At 41.0% G+C, this 19692-nt stretch overlaps 1 protein-coding gene and 1 pseudogene across 14 annotated transcripts in view; one reads left to right on the top strand and one right to left on the bottom strand.

Moving 5' to 3' along the window:
• Positions 1 to 19692, bottom strand: part of GRIP1 (glutamate receptor interacting protein 1) — a 737425-nt gene that overhangs the window by 27459 nt on the left and 690274 nt on the right. For 7 of the 14 annotated variants that reach the window (XM_051846415.3, XM_051846410.3, XM_051846416.3 and 4 more), the window contains 7 exons: positions 19511 to 19655; positions 17410 to 17549; positions 17048 to 17242; positions 11573 to 11729; positions 10390 to 10501; positions 10232 to 10276; positions 5664 to 5897 (listed from right to left, as the gene is read on the bottom strand). In XM_051846415.3, the coding sequence (XP_051702375.3) occupies positions 5664 to 5897; positions 10232 to 10276; positions 10390 to 10501; positions 11573 to 11729; positions 17048 to 17242; positions 17410 to 17549; positions 19511 to 19655 (1028 nt within the window). The remainder of the gene's footprint in view (positions 1 to 5663; positions 5898 to 10231; positions 10277 to 10389; positions 10502 to 11572; positions 11730 to 17047; positions 17243 to 17409; positions 17550 to 19510; positions 19656 to 19692) is intronic. The other 7 variants (XM_051846419.3, XM_051846418.3, XM_089308642.1 and 4 more) reach the window with 1 other exon arrangement.
• LOC138844249 (cytochrome c pseudogene) lies at positions 486 to 798 on the top strand (annotated as a pseudogene).

Consider the following 19692-nt stretch of genomic DNA (forward strand, 5'->3'; position numbering starts at 1 on the left):
AAAGATATGTTTTGCCTTAAGGTACACAAACAAGTGACAATGGAATTTATCTCCAAAATAAATTATGTGGACACCAAAGGATATTTAAGCTTTGGAAGGGAAAGATGGGAAAGAAAGGGAACTGTAGCTGAGATTACTAGCTCCTTATCTGCAAAGAGAAAGAATCCATGATAAGCGGTAGCAGAAAACCATCTATTTTAAAGATAAAATACTCCAGCTTCAGGGCTTACCAGGTAGCTTCCTTTCCTCTTTCCCTTGTCACTTGACTTTTGCCTAAGTTCCTTGGACCAGAATAGTCACCCACAGGTAGCAAACACCCAAGGGAGTGATTATCAATCTTTAGTCTGCAAAAGAATCCCCTGAAGTTGCTAAAATGTAGATTCTTGGCTGTACCCCATCAAAAAAATGCCAACAAGGAGACAGTGGGATGACCAGCTTACCAGCGTGGACCTTTGTGGTATGAGTGACAAAAGAAGAAACTAAAAATGGGTGATGTTGAGAAACGAAAGAAGATTTTTCTTCAGAAATGCACCCAGTGTCACACTGTGGAAAAAGGAGGCAAGCACAAGACTGGACCAAATCCATGACCTGTTTGGGTGGCAGACAGGTCAGGCTCTTGGGTTCCCTTACACAGACGCCAACAACAACAAAGGCATCACTTCAGGAAAGGATACTCTGATGGAGTACTTGGAGAATCCCAAGAAACACATCCTTGGAAACAAAATGATCTTTGCTGGCATTAAGAATGAAAGGGCAGACTTGATAACTTATCTCAAAAAAAAAAAAAAAAACTACTAGTGAGTAATATTTGGCCACTGATTATGACAAAACAGGACTGTCTTGTGACATTTTTATGTGTACCACAATTTAATTCTCACATATCAGAATTCAGATCATGAATGGCTGACAGAATATTTTTGTTCAGCAGTCCTGATTTAGGTAAGATTGCCTTGTGTGGTTAAATAAATATGATTGGGCTTACTGAAATTTTGTAGTAATTTCAGATCAGTCAATGCTTTCACTCTTTTTCCCTTCCTAAGGATATGATTGGACTTAACTAATAATGTTGAACTTTTCACACAAATTTTGAAGGCCATCTCAAAACCTATTGGGAGATTGGATTTGCATTGAAATTCAGGGAAAATCTCTTCACTGTCTCAGAACTAAGCAAAACTCACTTGTGCTCTGGTTTGTGTTCTTTATCTGCTAAAGGCAAGAGCTAAAGATAGGTACAAATGTCTACTTAATATTTCTGGTGTTAATTATGTGAATCTAAGTAGAATTTCCCAAAACCAAACTGCTGCCTTTTACTTATTAAAAGACATTTTTGTGTGGTTTATGTTTATCACATAAAGAATATTTAATACCTCTCAAAAAAAAATGACAGCAAGGAGAGTGAGAATAGGGCTTAGGAATTTGCATTTTCAAAAATATCCCATGGGGTGCCAGTTTGAGTCCTGGCTGCTCCACTTCCAATCCAGTTCTCTGCTATGGCCTGAGAAAGCAGTAGAGAATGGTCCTAGTCCTTAGGCCCCTGCATCCGTGTGGGAGACCTGAAAGAAGCTCCTGGCTTCTGGCTTCAACTGGCATAGCTCAGGACATTATGGTCATCTGGGGAGACCTCCCTCCCTCCACCCCCCCCACCTCTCTGTAACTCTTTCAAATAAATAAATCTTAAAAAAAAAAAAAAATCCTATGGGAAAGGTCACGAGGGGTTCATACCCCAGACTACTATCCAAGGCTGCAGTCTCCAAACTGCTGGTTGAAATCTATTACTAAGTCTTGAAATCAGCTTAATGTAATTAGCATTTGAAAATAAGCAGAAAAAGATAAGGCCCTGGCCTGAAGCGTCGGCATCCCATGTGGGCACCAGTTCTAGTCCTGGCTGCTGCTCTTCTAATCCAGCTCTCTGCTGTGGCCCAGGATAGCAGTAGAAGATGGCTTAATCCTTGGGCCCCTGCATCTGTGTGGGAGACCTGGAAGAATCTCCTGGCTTCTGGCTTCGATCAGCACAACTCTGGCCGTTCTGGCCATCTGGGGACTGAACCAACAGATGGAAGACCTCTCTCTATCTCTACCTCTTTCTGTAACTCTTTCAAATAAATAAATATTTTTAAAAAATCAGAAAAAATAGAAAAATGTCAGTACACTTAACACATTGTTGGGTTCTTTTATACATGAGTGAGGAAGTACACGTGAGGTGTACTATGTTTCCAACTATGTGTCTCAGCTGAGAGAGTAGGACAAATAGTGGCCTAAGGGGACATGAGTTTCACTTCCCCAGGACTTTCTCATTGTCCCCAACCCCTACTATGATGCCAAATCACTCCAGCTTTTACTTCCTCCCACTATTCATAGCCCCAAAGGAAAGTGAGGCTGCTCTGTGTGTCTTCGGAGATGATGGGAAGTGAATGGAAACTACCTGGACTCTACCTGAACTTGGGACTGTCTGAAGGTTGGAAGGAAGAGAAGTAGTGGCAGGAAAGAATGAACAGAAAATGAGAAGTAAAGGATGGAGGGCAGGCTGAGACTCAAAACAAGTGAGGATCAGCCAGTGTTCTGTTTTGCGTGTATGAGGTTGCTAACAGCCACTCTTAGGAGATGGAGGGATTCTAGCTTTCTAATTTTTTCCTTTCCAGCAATGAGATAGGTCCTTGCCTATTCATTCATATTATCTTGACCCACCTTCTAATAAAATTAATGAGATTTCACAGGTGTGGGTCTGGACATGAACAAGTCCACAACTTGTTTTCATGGATACAGTTTCAACCAACAGCTACGAGGACCATGGGACCAGGAAAAGAACACCCAGCAGATTTGGAACAGTGGGTTCTTTATCTCAGGCAGTCTCTCCATACTGGATTGCACAGCCCCTTGGGAAATTCTCCAGAATAACCACTGAGGAATATCCCCTGGGGATGAAGGTCCAGGGACTGAAAAATCGCCCTTGTTCTGAATGACAAATTGTGCGCTGGACTTGTGTTATCTTCACCTTGAGGAAGGGGTGTTTTGCTAATTCCCTAGCCCTCTCCTCACACCACCTGCCCAAAGAGTGCTTTCTCCTAATTTTCACCAAGGTTTATGACAGCTTAGGGGCATCCCAGGGGGAAGATGACTCAGTTCCATCACTGTGTCTTATGATCTCAGGCAATCTTTTAGTGTTCAACAGACACCTGCATGCAAGACACAAACACAATTTACAAGTCTTTGGTCTGAACTAAGTAGTTTTCCTAATGACTATTTTTTCTCCTCCCAAGAACCCAAATATTCCAACAAGCCCATCCACTGCCATTCAGTGTGCCAGGAGGTAGATGATACATTCTTGTTGCTTCTTTTGAACAAGATTATTTTTTTTGGCAGTCACTTTTCAAAACCTCAGCTACAACAACCTGCACATCCAATAAACTGTCATTATCTTTGCTAAATGCTTTCAGTGCAGGAGGGATGGGGAGAGGAGGTCTTTTGTATTCCTGGGCTATCAATATCTTCTTTGGAAGAGACGGCTTCATTCCAGAAGGAAAAACAACTCTATTTTATTCTTGCTATTTTCCTGTAAATGAGGATAATAATTATCTGTCCAGAAGAACTATTTTGAGGGCTAAAAATAGAAAATACCAGTACATAGCACTGAGTAAGCACTCTATATATGTTGGTGTCCATTCTCTTTGGGGCTGAAGGACGGAGGGTTATCAAGCCTTCTCTTTTCTGTCCAGCTAGCAGAACTTTACAGACAAGGAAAAGACAGTGTTCACACACACCCGAGGGAACAGGAAAAGCCTGCCCTATTTTGGTACAGAAGAATTACCATTGAATATGCAGCTTTTACAATTTAATCACCATGGGAGTTCTTACAACCTAATGGCGTGTGTCAATTAGTGGATTAGGATATGTGGCTTACCAAGCAGACACATCAATTTAGGGTAACTGGATAAACAAGCTGGTTTGTGGGATGCAGCTAAACCTGGGTCCTTGTCCTTTGCTTTTTTGCAAGTCTGTAATTCTTCCTAATGCACAAGGCTCCAACTCTAGGCTCTGACCATGTGGAAATATTTGTATTCCTTCAGTGCACCACGGTCTTTGAGAACTCTTTGTACACTCTTCTTTGATTGGAATGCCCTCTCATCCTCTACCCTCCTTTGCAGACTCAACCCCTACTTCTAGGAAGCCATTACTTCCCTTCCAGAGTGGGTCAGCATCTACTGTCCAAGGCTGCTCAGGGTTGACTCTGCTATCTGCCATCCTATTGTTTCTCTGTCTCCCCACTAGACTATGTGCTCCCTGGGGATCTGAGTGAATGAATGCAGAGGACAGGAATTAAATGAATGGGTGAATGGCAGGACTGGAATACAAAGCTCAGCACCCAACTTCCCATTCTATTTCCTTCACTTTATTCTTTGTCAGCTGCCAAAGGAATACCTAGATTTTACAGGGTGATTAGCAAATTGAAGTCTTCAGAGGAAAGGTAGTGGTTGGCTTGTTACCTCCTCTCAATCTGACATTTATTTGCCTTTTAAGATGAATAAGCTCTAGTTAATAGCTTATTAACAATAGGTAGGGTCTTGATTTTCAAGAAAAGTGGGATGATATTGTTAAAATGCACACATACTTATGAATTAAACAAAAATAACATGTTAGCAGGCAGGCATTCAGCTTAGTTGCTCAGATGCCTGTGTCCCACGTAGTATTTGGGTTTGATGTCTGGCTCTGATTCCTGACTCAAGCTTCCTGCCAATGCAGACCCTGGGAGGCAGTGGTGATGGCTCAAGTAATTGGTTCCTGACACCCATCTGGGAGACCTGGATTGAGTTCTAAGCTTCCAAATGTGGGTCTGGCCCAGCCCTGGCTATTGTGGGCGTTTAGAGAGTAAACCAGTAGATGGGAGCTCTGTCTGTCTGCCTCTGTGCCTTTCTCTGCCTCTCTATTAAACAGATGTTAAAAAAAAAAAAACAAAAAAACCAACTAGTAAAATGTTAGGTCTAGAAAAGAAAACCAGAGATATCTCCCTACCACTGTTCTTCCTGGCCCAGGATTCTGTAAACACTACCACTTACCATAAACCTTCTCTCAACCCTGCCAGCAACTCTGAAATGCAACTCTGTGTGCAGTACCGGGTCTGTTTCCATGAAGTAAAGTCAGGAAACTTTCATGGTGAGAGGTAGAACATAACCAGGGCTTACTCTGTACTGGCCCAAGACATCTAAACAATGTCTCAAAGAGAACCTTACATCTCTTGAATGACAGTCATCTACTACTACAAGTCTGTAATTAATTTGAACCCAGCATTCAACCTGAACCCCCTTTTCAGTAAAGCTATGAGTGTAGAACATTAGAAAGCCCTTCCCCCTTCAAACAATGTCAGAATAACAGCCCAATTCATCAAAGCTCTAAGTGATCCTGGAGCCTCCAATTTTTATAATTTTTGGCCACGAATATTTTTTTTTGATAAATACATTGGTTCAGCGCCAATTTTCCCTGCTTTCCAGAGTAACATTCTAGGGATAACCTCCTGAGAACAAAGTCTCCAAAGATCCACTTTTGAGCTCTGGTTTCTTCGAAGCTCAGCTCCCAGGAGAATGTCATTGCCAAGCTTGCAACAGGCCTTCATGCTACGCAGAGTGCCTAGGAAATCTGACCCTAAGAGAAAGAGAAGAAAGCGTACTGACCTTGTGCAGCTCCACAGGAGTCGGGGACATGATCTCCTTTATTTCTTGCTTCATTTTTCTCAGAGTCACAGACTTCCTGCCCACATCTGAAGGCAGGGTGTTGCTCCGAGTTGTCTGGCTATAGTGTGGGCGTGAGCTGCTGCGTTCCTGGAAGCTGGCCTGTCGCCCCAGCTGACTGCGAGGTGTTGGGGCTTCATGGTTCAAACTCATCGTGCTCCCCGACATGATTGTTGCCTGCGGCATTGACAATTTTCACAAGCAATTAAGAGACAGACTAAAGAAAGGGACTGGTTGCTCAACATTAAGCACATTTCTCTTTCTGCCCAGTCAAAATACAGTCTCTTCAGGGCACAACCAAAGGTTGGAGAATGGATGTACTAATTGAACTATGAACGTCTGAAAATGCTTTGCAAGTGACATCTTTAATGCACATCTCAAATCCAATTTAAGTACTTAAGCCATTGAGTTTATTTAATCAAATACCACCCCTGGCGGTTTTGAGGCAAATTGAAAAGCTCTAACATTTGCTTACTGTAGAGTACATTTTAGGCATTAACTTTTCACTGAGTGGGCTTTAACAGATGGGATTCTTGCAACTATCTTCAGTACGTCTTGCAGGAGAGAACTAAGGACTTCTAAGGCTGCCTCTATTTGCATGCTGTCTCTAGCTCCTACTGGAGCCCACCATTGACTGCAATGGGATTATCAATACAAATGCAAAGCCGCTGAGCTTGCTGCATAACACTGGATATTGTATTTCCTCTTGCCAAGTGGCCTGCCGCAGAGGCTTGTAGATCAGCGAGGCCACCATATCACTTGGTATAGTGGTATATTGACTTCAATTTCTTAACAATGGTCTTTGAGCAAGATCCTCAGAGAGGTTAAAAACAATTACTTATCATGTTATTGGATTCAACCCATTGCTCAAAACCTGTGACACGTGGAGGTTATCAGTGAATTGGGTAGCTTGCTCAGTTCCAAATTTGTTACTTGCATAGCAGAAGCAATGGTTAGTCTAGATCCCAAAGATGACTGACTCTGACAACTGGAACTAAAAAGGATGTAAACTCAATGTCATGTTGGGATGTTCATTTCTCATGGTTAGAGGATGCTAAAATTCTGAAAATATGCCTGGAGCCAGGTAGATAAGGTGGTGACATGAAGATAAACCATCATCAGTAGATCTGCCTAAAACTATGAGACAAAAATCACGTTCCATATGCAGTGTGATAATATGCATATATGAAAACTTGATCTAGTTATCCGTATTAATACCAATGCTAAAAGCACCAGAAGTTCAATTTGTTGAATCCCTTGAATGTATTCACTCACTTAAGCTTCAGAACAATATGAGATATGCACTGTTATTCCTCCTAATTTATTGATGAGGAGACTGAGACATAAGTTCTGATCCAGGTTCATACATGTATTAAATAAGCAAAGTGAATTTTCTAAAACTATTGACCAGAAGGGAACACTGAAAAGTGTGTGGAATTTTCATTTGTCATTTCTCAAAGACTTCATAATTCCAAACCCACAAGGTCTTTGAAGAGCAGCTGAGTAGTGGCACACAAGTACATGTATGGAATGGCTCTTGAAAAAGTAACAGAACCGGTAAACCTATTAGCCTCCTGACTAGATCAGTTGTCTCCTGGAAATTTTGAAAAATAATATTATAGCTGTAAAAAACCTGATCATTCAACAGTAACATATGCTAAGTTCCATAGACATAGTGTGTGTAAAATACCAATGGATACTTAAGTAACCCAATGTGGTACCTGTCATAATTTTTATAACAATTCATTTCAATTGAGAAAACCCATGCTTGAATAAATTAAGCAACTTGCCCAATTTTCTAGGATTGCAACCCCATAAATCTGATTCCAGAACCTTTGTCTGGACTACCTGGCTGCATTGCTCCTCTGCGAAGTATTAGGCTGAACAACGGAAAACTTCTTTTTTAGTAGGCAAAGCTTCCTTAGCTTTAACTAAATGGGGGTTATCTGTATTATGGTTTATTTCAGATAAATACTCTTGTTAAGTGTATTGAAACCTTTCTGTGGCTAGCTTTGTTCATGTCATAGAACATATATTTAAGTTTTTAAAAAGCACCTACTCACATCTATCATTTCTGTGTTTAATCTACTGAAAATGACAGCACCCAGTGATTGTTTCCCTGCTGTGGCCACCGTCCATCTACTATTTTTTTCTCCTTAGACTATTTACTTTGTTAATCTCTATTTTTTATATTCATCTTTCATGGGACCAGCAGGAAACATGTTGCAAGTAGAACACTTAATCATACTAGCTGGAAACCACAGTTCAGCATGGATGAGTCTTAGCTGCCAAGGCAGTAGTCTGAATGGCTTTAGAAAGGGTTTTCATGGAAGCAACGAGGTGTTATTTTCAAGGCCTGGTTTTATTGCTTTGTTAAAAGGGAATTTCAAGTGAATTCTAAGAAGGAATATGAAAATTAAAACACAAGTTCAAAAACTAAAAGAAAAAGTTAAATTAGAATTTGCTTCAGCTTCGGATGTAGGCATTGCCTGTTTTCGTTTGACACAATTCATAATTAAATGTCCTTCTGAAGATAACTTAGAGTTCTCTGACATTTAGTTAAATCTCCTTTCTGTACTATACAAGTATTAAGCAAAAAATAGTTAAAGCAGTGTTCATGAATTAAGAACTGGAAAAAATAATAGTAGTTCATTTTTTCTGAATATTTTATTGAAAATTTGTTAAGTGCCATACAAGCTATAGCTCATTATAATCTCCATATTTCATAGAAGAAATATCTGGTGAGAGAGGTTAAAAATTTGCCCAAAGTCTTAATTCAAATTTTTCTCCTTTGTTAAAACCATGCATTTTTCACTGCTAAAGCTGAATATAACTTATTGCTAGCAATAAGGGAAAATGATTAGTAAATTAATTTTAATTTGAACTGTAATCAATTTTCATCTTAATCTTCTACATTTATTAGTGTTACTATGTGCTTTAACTTTTAATACTGAATATATCTTAAACGTAGAATCTAGCGTCAATAAATTTTTTTCATAATACTATTTCCAATCAAGGGATTGAAGTTCATTTAAACTAATAAGTGAATGCTCTTTGTGATAAAAGTGTAAATATCCCAATTTATGAATTTGCCAGTCATTATTCTTGAACGAAGATTTTAATTCCCTTTGGCTTCTAAGCTCAGCCTATTTTCTTTCCGCATTTATAATTTCAAGGGTGTTCCTGTCTGGAACTATGTTCAAGCAAATCTGCAGGCTGCTGTGTTGATGGATGTTACTTCCGTGAGATAACTTAACTTCTGGGTGAAAGCACAATCTGATGGCACTACTTGTTCCAGCTTATGTTTTAATCTAATATAAAAGAAGCCACTAGAAGAGTAGCTGCTTTTATTCAAAAGACAAGTATCAAAATGCAAGATGTAAAAGGCATGTGAGCCAAACATGCTTTCAAAAGCATGGGTATGTTCATGAATCATGAACTGTGCTCCTGATTCAGCTGGGACACATTCAACTCATTATTCTACACACAGGAGGTGGTAAAAGTTTAAATAAGCTAGCCAACACTTAAGCATTCTGCTTTTTCTGGGAAGTTGTATAAAAAGAAATCAATTGCTAACATCTTAATTCATTACAATTGTATAGGATTATCCATGTCCAGGTCCTTTAACTGTGCTCTGAAGTTGAAATTCATGCCAGGTAATACTATGATGTTTACAAATTCAAACTCATATTTTTCTTTATAATTTTCTTTGCAGTTTCACAAACAATAGAATCACATAAAATATACACACATGCAATTGAGAAGCAAAAACAATATAAAGATGAATAATCATTTTAGAATCGCAAGAGTTTCACCCAGTTATGCCATTCACATTCCTTATGGTGACTTGGGGACCTCATATGACATCAAAATAAAAATGAGACTTTTGCCACTTTATTTTTTTACAGCTCAGAAAATTCAAAAGAACATAAAAGGAAATAGTCCAGGACTTCCTAGACTAAAATGTGAATACCATCAGCAAATTCATTGCTTTGATTAAAGAACTCACCAGGAGTTCAGCTAGTACATTCTGTCTTGCTATTCCTTAAATTCACATGAAGGGAATTGTGGAATTTGGCTTGCAATGTTCTGTGTCATATTTTGCCTGCTTATGAAATACACTGGCCCTTCTACCAGCTACATTGTCATCAACTTTAAGGGCAAAAGAAAATGAAATTTCCTCTTATGTTCCTCTTAACAATCAATTTCTATACCAGGTACAAATGAAAACATGCCAAAGAAACCTTTCTAAAGCAACTAAGAGGATGAGATGCACCACTGCTGGGAGACTTAGCTTGTCCTTAGCGATTTGGTAGGAAACAGGTACAGTCAGGGTTAGCAGGGAGCAATGGCAGAAGCCACAAGTCAGTAAGCTTGGGGGGGAGGGGTGGAAATGGGGGGAAGAAATATTTTCAACTGCATTGTATAAAATCAAATTGCTGTCCAGAAGGCAAGGAGGGGCAGGGAAGGCAGCTTCACAAGCAAAAAATATAAACATAAAGGGTAGCTACCAAGAGAGTCATGTTTCTCAAAGACACACGCCTGTCAGCTTTCTCCTGTGGAAAGGGGTTAAAGCCTTTAAATGAACTGGTGTGATAAATGCAAACTTAAGAGGACCAAAAAACATGAACGTAGAAACAATAAAAGTAAGTCGCAGGACGAAGGCTACCTCAAGTTCTCTCAGAATTCCTGACTGTCCACAGGTTTCTAAATCCTCCAGTGCTTGAGACCAGAAGTTCTCCTCTTGCTCAGCCTCTGCGCTGTCAGAAGTCCCTGCGAAACTGTCATCAAGAAACAGTCCAGGTTAGGAGCTTGTCAAACATAATGTTTTTCTTCTCGTATCCAGACTCTCTCTCCTTCATCACACACACAAACCAGAAAGGCATTCATTTTAGATCTGGCTTTCTTCCCACTGTGGCCTCCCAGGAGAGCCAGCTCTGCTGTTAAGGATGCATTAGAAAAGGCAACATGTCATGAAGGATGAGAGGATGGTCCGTGGTCTTCCTCGCAGAATTGCAGATCAGCCAAGGCTCTTGCTGAATAGGCTGCATTCACACAGCCGGCATTTAAGCTGCTACATCTATAAGAAAGATAAAACTCTTAAAAAGAGAGATGTTTTCCTGACTAATTACAAATCATTATAAATAAATGTTTCTACTTTTTATAAACTTCCTTAAAATATTCTGAAAAGAGACAAAATGCTGAAGTATACTTCTCTAAAAAGAGGACCTGTGAGGTATCTTTTGCTTCAAAATGTAATTTAGGGGCAGCCATTTGGATTAGTGGTCAAATCATTGGTTAAAACACCCACATCCCACGTTGCAGTGCCTAGGTTTTGTACCTGTTTCCTGCTTCCCATTCCAGCTTCCTGCTAATGCATGCCTGGGAGGCAGCAGGTGATGGTTTAAGTACTTGGGTTCCTGTTGACCTAGATTGAGATCCCAGCTCCTGGCTTGATCCCTGCCCAGCTTTTCCTGCTGTGGGCATCTGGGCAGTGAACCAGTAGAAGGGAGCTCTGTCTGTCTGTCCCTCTGTGTATCACATTTAAACAAAAAGCCATGTGAAATCACCTTTGAAAAGAAAGAAGAGGGAGCTAGTTTCACAGGGTGAAGACATGGTTTCTCACAGTAGACGTCTCAATCGTTACTACTGTTGTAGCAGGGAAAACCCTTGGTGTACAGTGGTGCTCAGGCTGCCACTGGAGGGCACGAGATTTAGAATCCTGCCTGTGGCCAGCAGGGATGATTACGGGGCCAATGCTAGGAAAGTGCCACTGGAAATGGAGAGGTTCTGTTCTTGCCCACATGACCCTGAAGTGATCTTGGAAAGGACAGCAGTGGATATAACCTTACCCACTGGTTGTGGAGCGGTCCCAATCTTCATTACTGAGTCCCACATCCGGGTAAGTCTGGCTTCGAGGCTTAGGGACTGGGGACAAGCTGCCTCTCTGTTTTGGATTCCTCCAGTCATAAGTGTTGAAGTTGTATCCGGAGGCCTGAAAACCAGGGCCTAAAACATACACAAAGTGTTAAGGTTGGGCTTGAGGATGACTTAATGCTTGAGTAAAACAGCAGCAACGACAATCACAATAGTGAAGAAATAGTGGGCACCCACCATGCACCCTGGACTTTGCTAGTGCTTTATTTGTATTGCCCTGCTTATTCTTCAAAGCCAACTTTGAGGGTCAATGTTGTGCAAGGGGTTAAGCTGCCCCCTGCAACACCAGCATCTCTTGTAATCTCCAGTTGGAGTCCCAGTTGCTTTGTTTCTCTTTCAGTTCCCTGCCACTGCACCTGGGAAAGCAGCAGGAGATGGCCTATGTGCTTGAGTCCCTGCCACCCACATGGGAGACCAGGATGGAGTTCCAGAATCCTGACTTTGGGTTGGTCCAGCCTTGGTCATTGCATCATTTGGAGGGTGAACCAGAAGATGGAAGATCTCTCCCTCTCTCTCTAAATTTTATTTATTTGAAAGGCAGAGTTACAGAGAGAGAGAAAGTGAGAGTGAGAGTGAGAGAGAAAGAGAGAGAGAATCTTCAATCCACTGGTTCAATACCAAAATGGCCTTAACAGCCTGGGCTGGGCAAGCCCAAAGTTATGAGCCAGGAACTTCATCTGGGTCTCCCACATGGCTGCAGGGGTCCAAGGACTTGCACCATTTTCTGCTGCTTTCCTAGGCACATAAGCAGGGAGAGGGATCAGAAGTAGAACATCTGAAAGTTGAACAGGTACCCATATGGGATGCCCGCATCACAGGCTGAAGCCTAACCCATTATGCCATAATGCTAGCCCCAATAAATAAATACATCTTTTTTTTTTAAAAAAAAAAGACTTAAAAGTAAGGTACTATTACTACTTGCATTTCCCAGATGAGGGTACTAAAGGTTTAGAATAGTGATTTCAAAAACCTACAGCTACTTGGCAAACCTTCCTGGATATTCAAGTCATAATTTTAGAAGAATTAGTTTTCAGATCCTAAGTTCCATATGCACTTTCCTCAAAACTGACTGAGCTGACAAAGTGCCAGGGGTCTGGGATCTGCCAGCTTTCCCTTTTAACTTCTCCTTTCACAATTGTTCTCTTGCCACTTGCTTCATATGGAGGACATACTCCTCATCTACTTCCAGCCTTGGAAGGCGCTTGGCTCTGGGATATCAAAACTCCCAGCTGCCAAATCAAGGAACAATTTAGAAAAGCCCTGTTCCCATGAAAAGCACTCTTGGGAACTGAACCTTGTTTCCACCAGAAACAAACACATGGTCAGGCCTTCATTCCCCTCTCTCATACATCCATTGCTCTGTCTCTTAGAACTTGAACCCAGAATTAAGACAGATGTCAGGGTTGGAATTGGTGCATTATTACATTTATCTGTATTGCAAAATAAAGACTGACATTTTTCTGACAGGTAGTTAAGTCTGATCAACCGACGGCTGAGCCAGTGAGGAATAGCTTTGCAAATTAAGTTATATAATGGGGCTTGCAAGATGGCAGAGTAGAACTAGTGAATGAATGCAGGCAGCAGGATTTATTTTTTTTTCTTTGGTGGAGGGATGCTAAATTAAATAAACCATTGCTAATCTCATCATGGGAAAAAGAATGCAAACACAAATATAGCCATTAAGGAACAATATTGGGGATACAATTATAGAAAGTGATAAAATGAGGTTAAAATTAAGCAAAAGATTAGGTATATGCAAGTACACTTGAAAACCTGAATGAAATTGATTTTTTTCCTGATAGGATACAAATGGTAACAATTAAATCAAACGGGAAAGAAAAGCAGAAACATCGCTATGTGAGTTAGGAATGACAGCGAGCATAAGAACTACATTGTTGAAGAAAAAGGCAGAGTCTAGGAATTGCCAATTAGTCTCCTCTTGCATTGACTTTTGCAAATTCAAGCAAAGCAATCATAGGGGGTTCTCAAGTTAGCAGGAGAATTAATCAGACAAAAAGGGACAAGCAGCATAAGATATGGATAAGGCAGAAGAATGTATGAGGAGTAAGAGAATGAGCAGTGGAAGAAACTGACCACCAGGCAGAGTAGGAAAAGTTTGCATCCTAGCAACAAGTAAAGGATTGAGGTCATCCCATTGTGCGACTGCATAAGCACATTCCTCCTTCCTCACCAACTCTGATCAATCCATCCTATTTTCCTTTTCATCAACTGAGCAATACTTGGCCCTGCTGGCACCTGTTTGTTTACTTGTTAACTGCCTGAGCCTGCAGCTGGGTGACCTCTCCTGTGAGAACAGAGACTGTTGGTTTTATCTAACAGTGTGTACACATTGTATATCAGCTTTATGTTGTGCCAGTTGTGAAGTATTTCTTGAATGAATTAGTTGACATTTTGGAAAAACCATCAGAGAAAAATAAACAATATTGCTGCAAACACATCAATTCCCAGCCCAAGGAGGAAGATGTGTATCAGTGGGGTACAACTTACCATTGGGAGTGGGGGTCACTACTACAGCATTGAAGGGAATAGTGAAAAGGTTCAAGGTCTTTCTGTGGCATGATAGTTAGCTGAGAGGCTGCAGGGCTAGGTTTAATAAATAAGTTATATACAGGATAAATAAAAATATGGTTCTACGCTTTGTTTTTAAAAGTCCATACCAAAAGCCTGACCTTGGTTACCCCAATATCACCTGTAAAGAGAAAGGAAATCCCAGAATTCAGGATCTTGGTAAACAGTTAGCTCAAGATGAGCAATGGATGTGATGGATCCACTACCATTCTTATGTCACAGAAGGCTGCATTACATTGTAAGTGCTACCATCCTGAACAAAGCAGATGGTAGAGTTTCTCTAGGCTGTTAGACTATTGTATGACTTTCCTTTCTGAGTGACACACACTTGAATAGGTATAGAGTTAAACGTGGACATATTCAAAAGAGAGTCCAGCAGGATGAAAAAGATATTCAAAAGTCAGCTATGTAAGGAACAGTTGAAGGAAATCGGGCTATTTTGTTGTAGAGGGAAACATGAAAAAGAGATCTGATAGCTGTCTCTGAGTATCTGAAAGGCTGTCAAGTGGAAAAGGCTTCAGACTCCTTCTGAGTGACCTTGAGGGTAGAACTAGGACTGACAGGCAAAAGCTCTGAGCAGACAGAGCTCAGCTCAATATAAGTGAGAACTCTTTTGAGCTGTCAGGGCTACAAGGAGATGGGAGGGTTGCTTCAGGAGGTAAGGAGCCACCCGTCCCCATGGGTGTTCAAGGGCATGAAGCATGTGGCTGTGACATGGCACCAAGGCTGCACTGGACACCAGACTAGCTGACTTCTGGGTCTTCTAACGCTGAAACCCTCTGACGGTGGGCTTTAACTTCCACATTATGAGAACCATCTGAGGTCAGCTCTGTGAAAGTGCCTTGTGAACTCTAAGTTGTTCTGCAGATATAAGGCACCATTTTTCCATTACCTTAGATGACTTTAATTCTATCTTAATCAATATTATATCTACTTATCCCTTTGATCATTCAACCTCATAAATGTTTCTAATCTGTAACAGTCAATTTGAATATTTTTATATTACTATTCAAAATTTTAAATGCTTCACAAATAATAAATGGTTCTTTTTCTTTTATTAATGAGGGACCAGACCTATATTTGGTGTGCTAATCATAGTCCTGAATCTATAGTATCATAAAGGCAAGGCATGGAATAACTAAGTTCTTCTATGTCACCTTATGGTGACAATTCAATAATATCAATACCAGCCTCACAAAAATTTCTATATGACAAAAACGTCAACATATCAATTAAAAGCACATTAATACATAAACCTCAGAGTACACTTTGATGAAATTTTGCTTAATTTTTATTCAGTGTCCTCTTGTGGCCCATCATTTCTTAGGGAATGAAAATGTCTGTTGGGGTGGGTGCTTGGTGGAGAGGTAAAGGTACTGCTTAGGATGCCTGTATTCCATATTGGAGTGCCTGATTCAAGTCCTGGTTCCCCTGCTTCCAATCCAGCTTCCTGCTAATGCACACCGTGAGAAGAAGCAGGTGATAGCTCAAGTACTTGGGTCCCTGACCCCCATATTAGACTTGGGTAGATTTTATGCTGTTAGCTTATGGGTGGCCCAGCCCAGAATCTTAATAAGCATTTGGGGAATGAATTAGTGGATGGAATATCTCTGTCTTTCTCTGTTTCTCTCTGCCTTTCAAATAAATTAAAATTTTAAAAAGATAAAATATCTGTTATTTGGTGGCACAGCTAACTTGTTACAAGGTATTAAGACTGACAAAATTAACTGTCAGATAAATGAAAGCCCAACAATTCTATCTTAGATGTTCAAAAGGTTTTCTCACCAAACTTCAATAGCATTAATAAGTAACAACTTGACAACTTTGAGATATCATTTTATTTTTTCCAGCCCATCAGGGAATGAGACAGCAAAGGCAGGCTGTAAGAAGAAATCCAGGATGACAGCGTACTGGACACAGACTCCCCTTTAAGTACAGGTAACTAAGCTACAAAACAACCCTCCTTCCAAGCAGGTGTTCTCCAAACTGCTCACGTACTTCATCCTTTGATTTAAACCCTGAGCAGAGGAGGGGCTGGGATACTAGAACTGACACCATACATTTGAGAAGAAAAGGCTCAAATGAGAAGAAATACCAAGACATTTTGACACATTTCTCTTTTTGATGCTTTGACTCATTGGGAATGAAACATTTCTTGAAAAAATGCTTTTAGTTTATACACTGTATTCTGGCTGACCCTTTGGTGTGTTTATGCTTGATGAGCAAATGAGTAAGGTTGTACTTCAATGGAGCTTATACGGCTTCACCCGAAAACATGATGTGTATGAAGAAAAATTCACTATATACTTTTATGCATTGTACTTACAACTCTCTAAATTTGAGTTTTCAAGGAAACCCCTACAAGTTTCTATCTAAAGTTGGGAGTGAGCAGGGATAAACGGGGTCACAATTTTTTTAGGCTCATCTCCTATGCATATCTCGAGAATCCCCTAATCCATCTTTGTGGAACCTTTGCTAAAAAACAGAACAATGGAGCCTGACTCTAGTGAAACACTTTACTGTATGCCTTGCCTCATATGAATCTGAACTTAAGGGCAAGCTCTGGATTGACCACTTGGCCATCCATAGATCTAATGCAGTGTTTGATAAATGTCCACGACTATCTGCAGGAAGGAGGAGCGCTGCCAGCCAAGTGGAAGTACTCAGCGTGTTCAACATGGAGGCACTGAAGCAGACACAAATTGAATAAAGATACTGTGTTTTGGGGAACAGGGTGAATCTTCAGGGAACAAGGGCTCCAGCAATGACGGGTCCTCTGATCCATGAAAGTGAGGACATACCCTGACTCCCGTAGCTTGCATCGATAGTGGAGCCATCCCAGGAATCCACAGCACTGTCCACACTGGGCACCGTGGAGGGGTACAGGTCAGAAAGCTTGCCTGGCTTCGGTGTGGCAGAGGAGTCCTCCTCTGTATCTCCCAGGTCACTCAAATGGCTGGGAATGGGGAACTTCTTGGGACTGGATGCTGACTGGGCTTTAAAGACAGGAAAAGAATCTAAGTATCAGACAAAATCTGAATAAAAAGATCCTCAAATAAATTCATGAAGGACAGTCATTTTTGTAGAAACACACACAGTAACCAGTACATGTGTTCTTGGAAGTGCACTGGAAATTCTTCATTGTGGCTCTGAACCCACTCACCATCTGTCTGTTTCTTAATTTTCAAGGTGACAGTCTCTCCTGCCATCTGCAACAAATGGATGGCTTCGCTCAGGGGCTTCCCTTTCAAGCTGCTGCTGTTGATGGCGAGGATTCGGTCTCCTATGTGGATTGCGCCGGTTCTGAAACACCAAACAGTACCAGGGAAGGTGGAAACAACCCCTGCATCCCCTGACAGGCTTTGTGCAGTCAGGGCTACAGAGACGGGCCAGGCCCTCCATGGGGCACTTCTTCCACCTTTCTCCTGGGCCATGTTATAACTGCATCTGCCATGAGTTACTTGGTCATTTCCAGTAAAATTAGAAATGATGCTTCAATTAGTTTTGAAATTGGACTTGTATGCTTTTTAAACTCCAAGAAAGCTGAGTCATTTGGCAAACCCCACACCAATCCCAAGGAAATGAACAATAGAGTAATAAGTGCATTGGTGTATCATGAGGAACACTCTTTCTTTCCACAGATTGAAAATGTTCAGCACAATCAGTATCTACTGCACCACAAGTGAGGCTCAGATAGACGGGGACTTTAGTGCGCCATTTGATCCAAGTCTGCCACCAACCAGCTGCATGACCTGAGTATCTTATTTTAATCTCTCTAGATATCAGTTTCCTTGTCGCTACAATGGGGACAATCATCCCATAGGATTGTCCTGAGGATTAAATAGGAAAACATAAGGGTTTGGCATACTGCTTAACATGTGGCTAAAGAAAGTAGTTTTTGGATCCACACACAAATATACTTCTGATCTTCTCCCTTCTCACCCTCGCCCAATTCTGCATGAGATCATTGGAAGCAACACTTCTAAAGTTCAACACCCGTGACTCTATTGGGATGCGCTAGGAGGGGAAGGGAGACTCACAGCAGGGAGGCTCAGGGATGGTAGAAAACTCAGATCACCACTGCTGCATGACCCATGTTGTAGCCCTCTTGCTCTATGGCTCACTTTAAACACAGTGAGCAACAGAATCACCCCAACTCACAGCGCTGCTTGTGACTCAGTGTCCCAACCACAGCTTGCTGTGGGGGCTGGGGCAGCAATGGGGGCAACAGAGGTGACACAGGGAGAGGCAGGTTAGGAGGGGCTGCTGAACAGAATGTCATTGCATCTACTCTCAAAGAATTTCTTCTCTTAAAATAATTAAAGATCTCTTTATTCTTCATAAAGAGTCTCATAGAGATTGTTTTTGTAAGCCATAGACCCTTTACCTCTACCTAAGTAGGTTGCTAATCAGATCAATATTAACCTTTTCTTTGTTGTCTCTCCAACAAAGATATGTAGGACAGGAGGGCACCTGAAGAATGTCATTTTCAAAGGCATCTCTGCTAATATTAGAATATTAAATTCCCAGAGTAATCTTTTCTGAGCTGTCTAGACCCCTCATTTGCAGATGGAAATGTTGGATGTGTTGACTTCTAATGTACAGTCAAGTCCACAATTCCAAGATTCTATGTCGCTATTTTACAAGCTGTTGTCTTCAGATGTCAGCACAAATGATGCATTTGTGCTTTGTTGAGCTAGGTTACTGGAGAACAGATAATGTTGCAGGGTTTATTATATGCTCAACAACATCTTAGAAAGAGGTGCAGTGTGTTCTGTTACCAAAGAAAGCAAGATATTATTAAGATAGGTCACTATTCTTGGCTCCCTAAAATCCTGGAAGCTGAAGCCTCTGTCATTTTCTTCTGAACACACAGCGGCTAAGTACAGCACCTGTCAGAGGTTCAGTCAATGTTTGAAGTATTGAACTGGACAAGCCTTTTAACCTCCCTGAACTTTAGTCTTCTCTTCTCAAAATGGACACAATATAAATCCACCTGCAGTCAACTGTGGTCAGTTTATTCATTTCTGGAGAGCAATATCAATGCTAAGCCCCATGACATCTTTTACTGTTAGTAAGATGCCCCTCAAAGTCAAGTCAGATCTCTGCTGCTGAGTTCTCAAGCTCTAAAATCAATGCTTCGTGCAGATTTGAAAAAGTCAACAGATAACCAAACAGGAGAGGGGAGCAGGCTTTCTTTGTGGCTGTGAGAAAGGAAACCCATCTTAGACACAGGTAATTATGGTGGTTCCTTCATATCTTACCTTTCAGCTAATCCCCCTTTAGTGAGGCTTGAAATTATTATAGGATCAAATGGCTCTTCAGTTCCTGAAATCGTGATGCCAAGGGGCCCCCCATAGCGCTTAAGTTCCACGGTGTAAATAATTGCTCCGGAACTTTCTTGCTCATCTGCAATAAATGCCAAGGTGTCATAATTGGTTTCCTC

This window comes from Oryctolagus cuniculus, chromosome 11 (assembly GCF_051225735.1).
Source record: "Oryctolagus cuniculus isolate XC-2025 breed Fujian yellow rabbit chromosome 11, ASM5122573v1, whole genome shotgun sequence".
NCBI lineage: Eukaryota > Metazoa > Chordata > Mammalia > Lagomorpha > Leporidae > Oryctolagus > Oryctolagus cuniculus.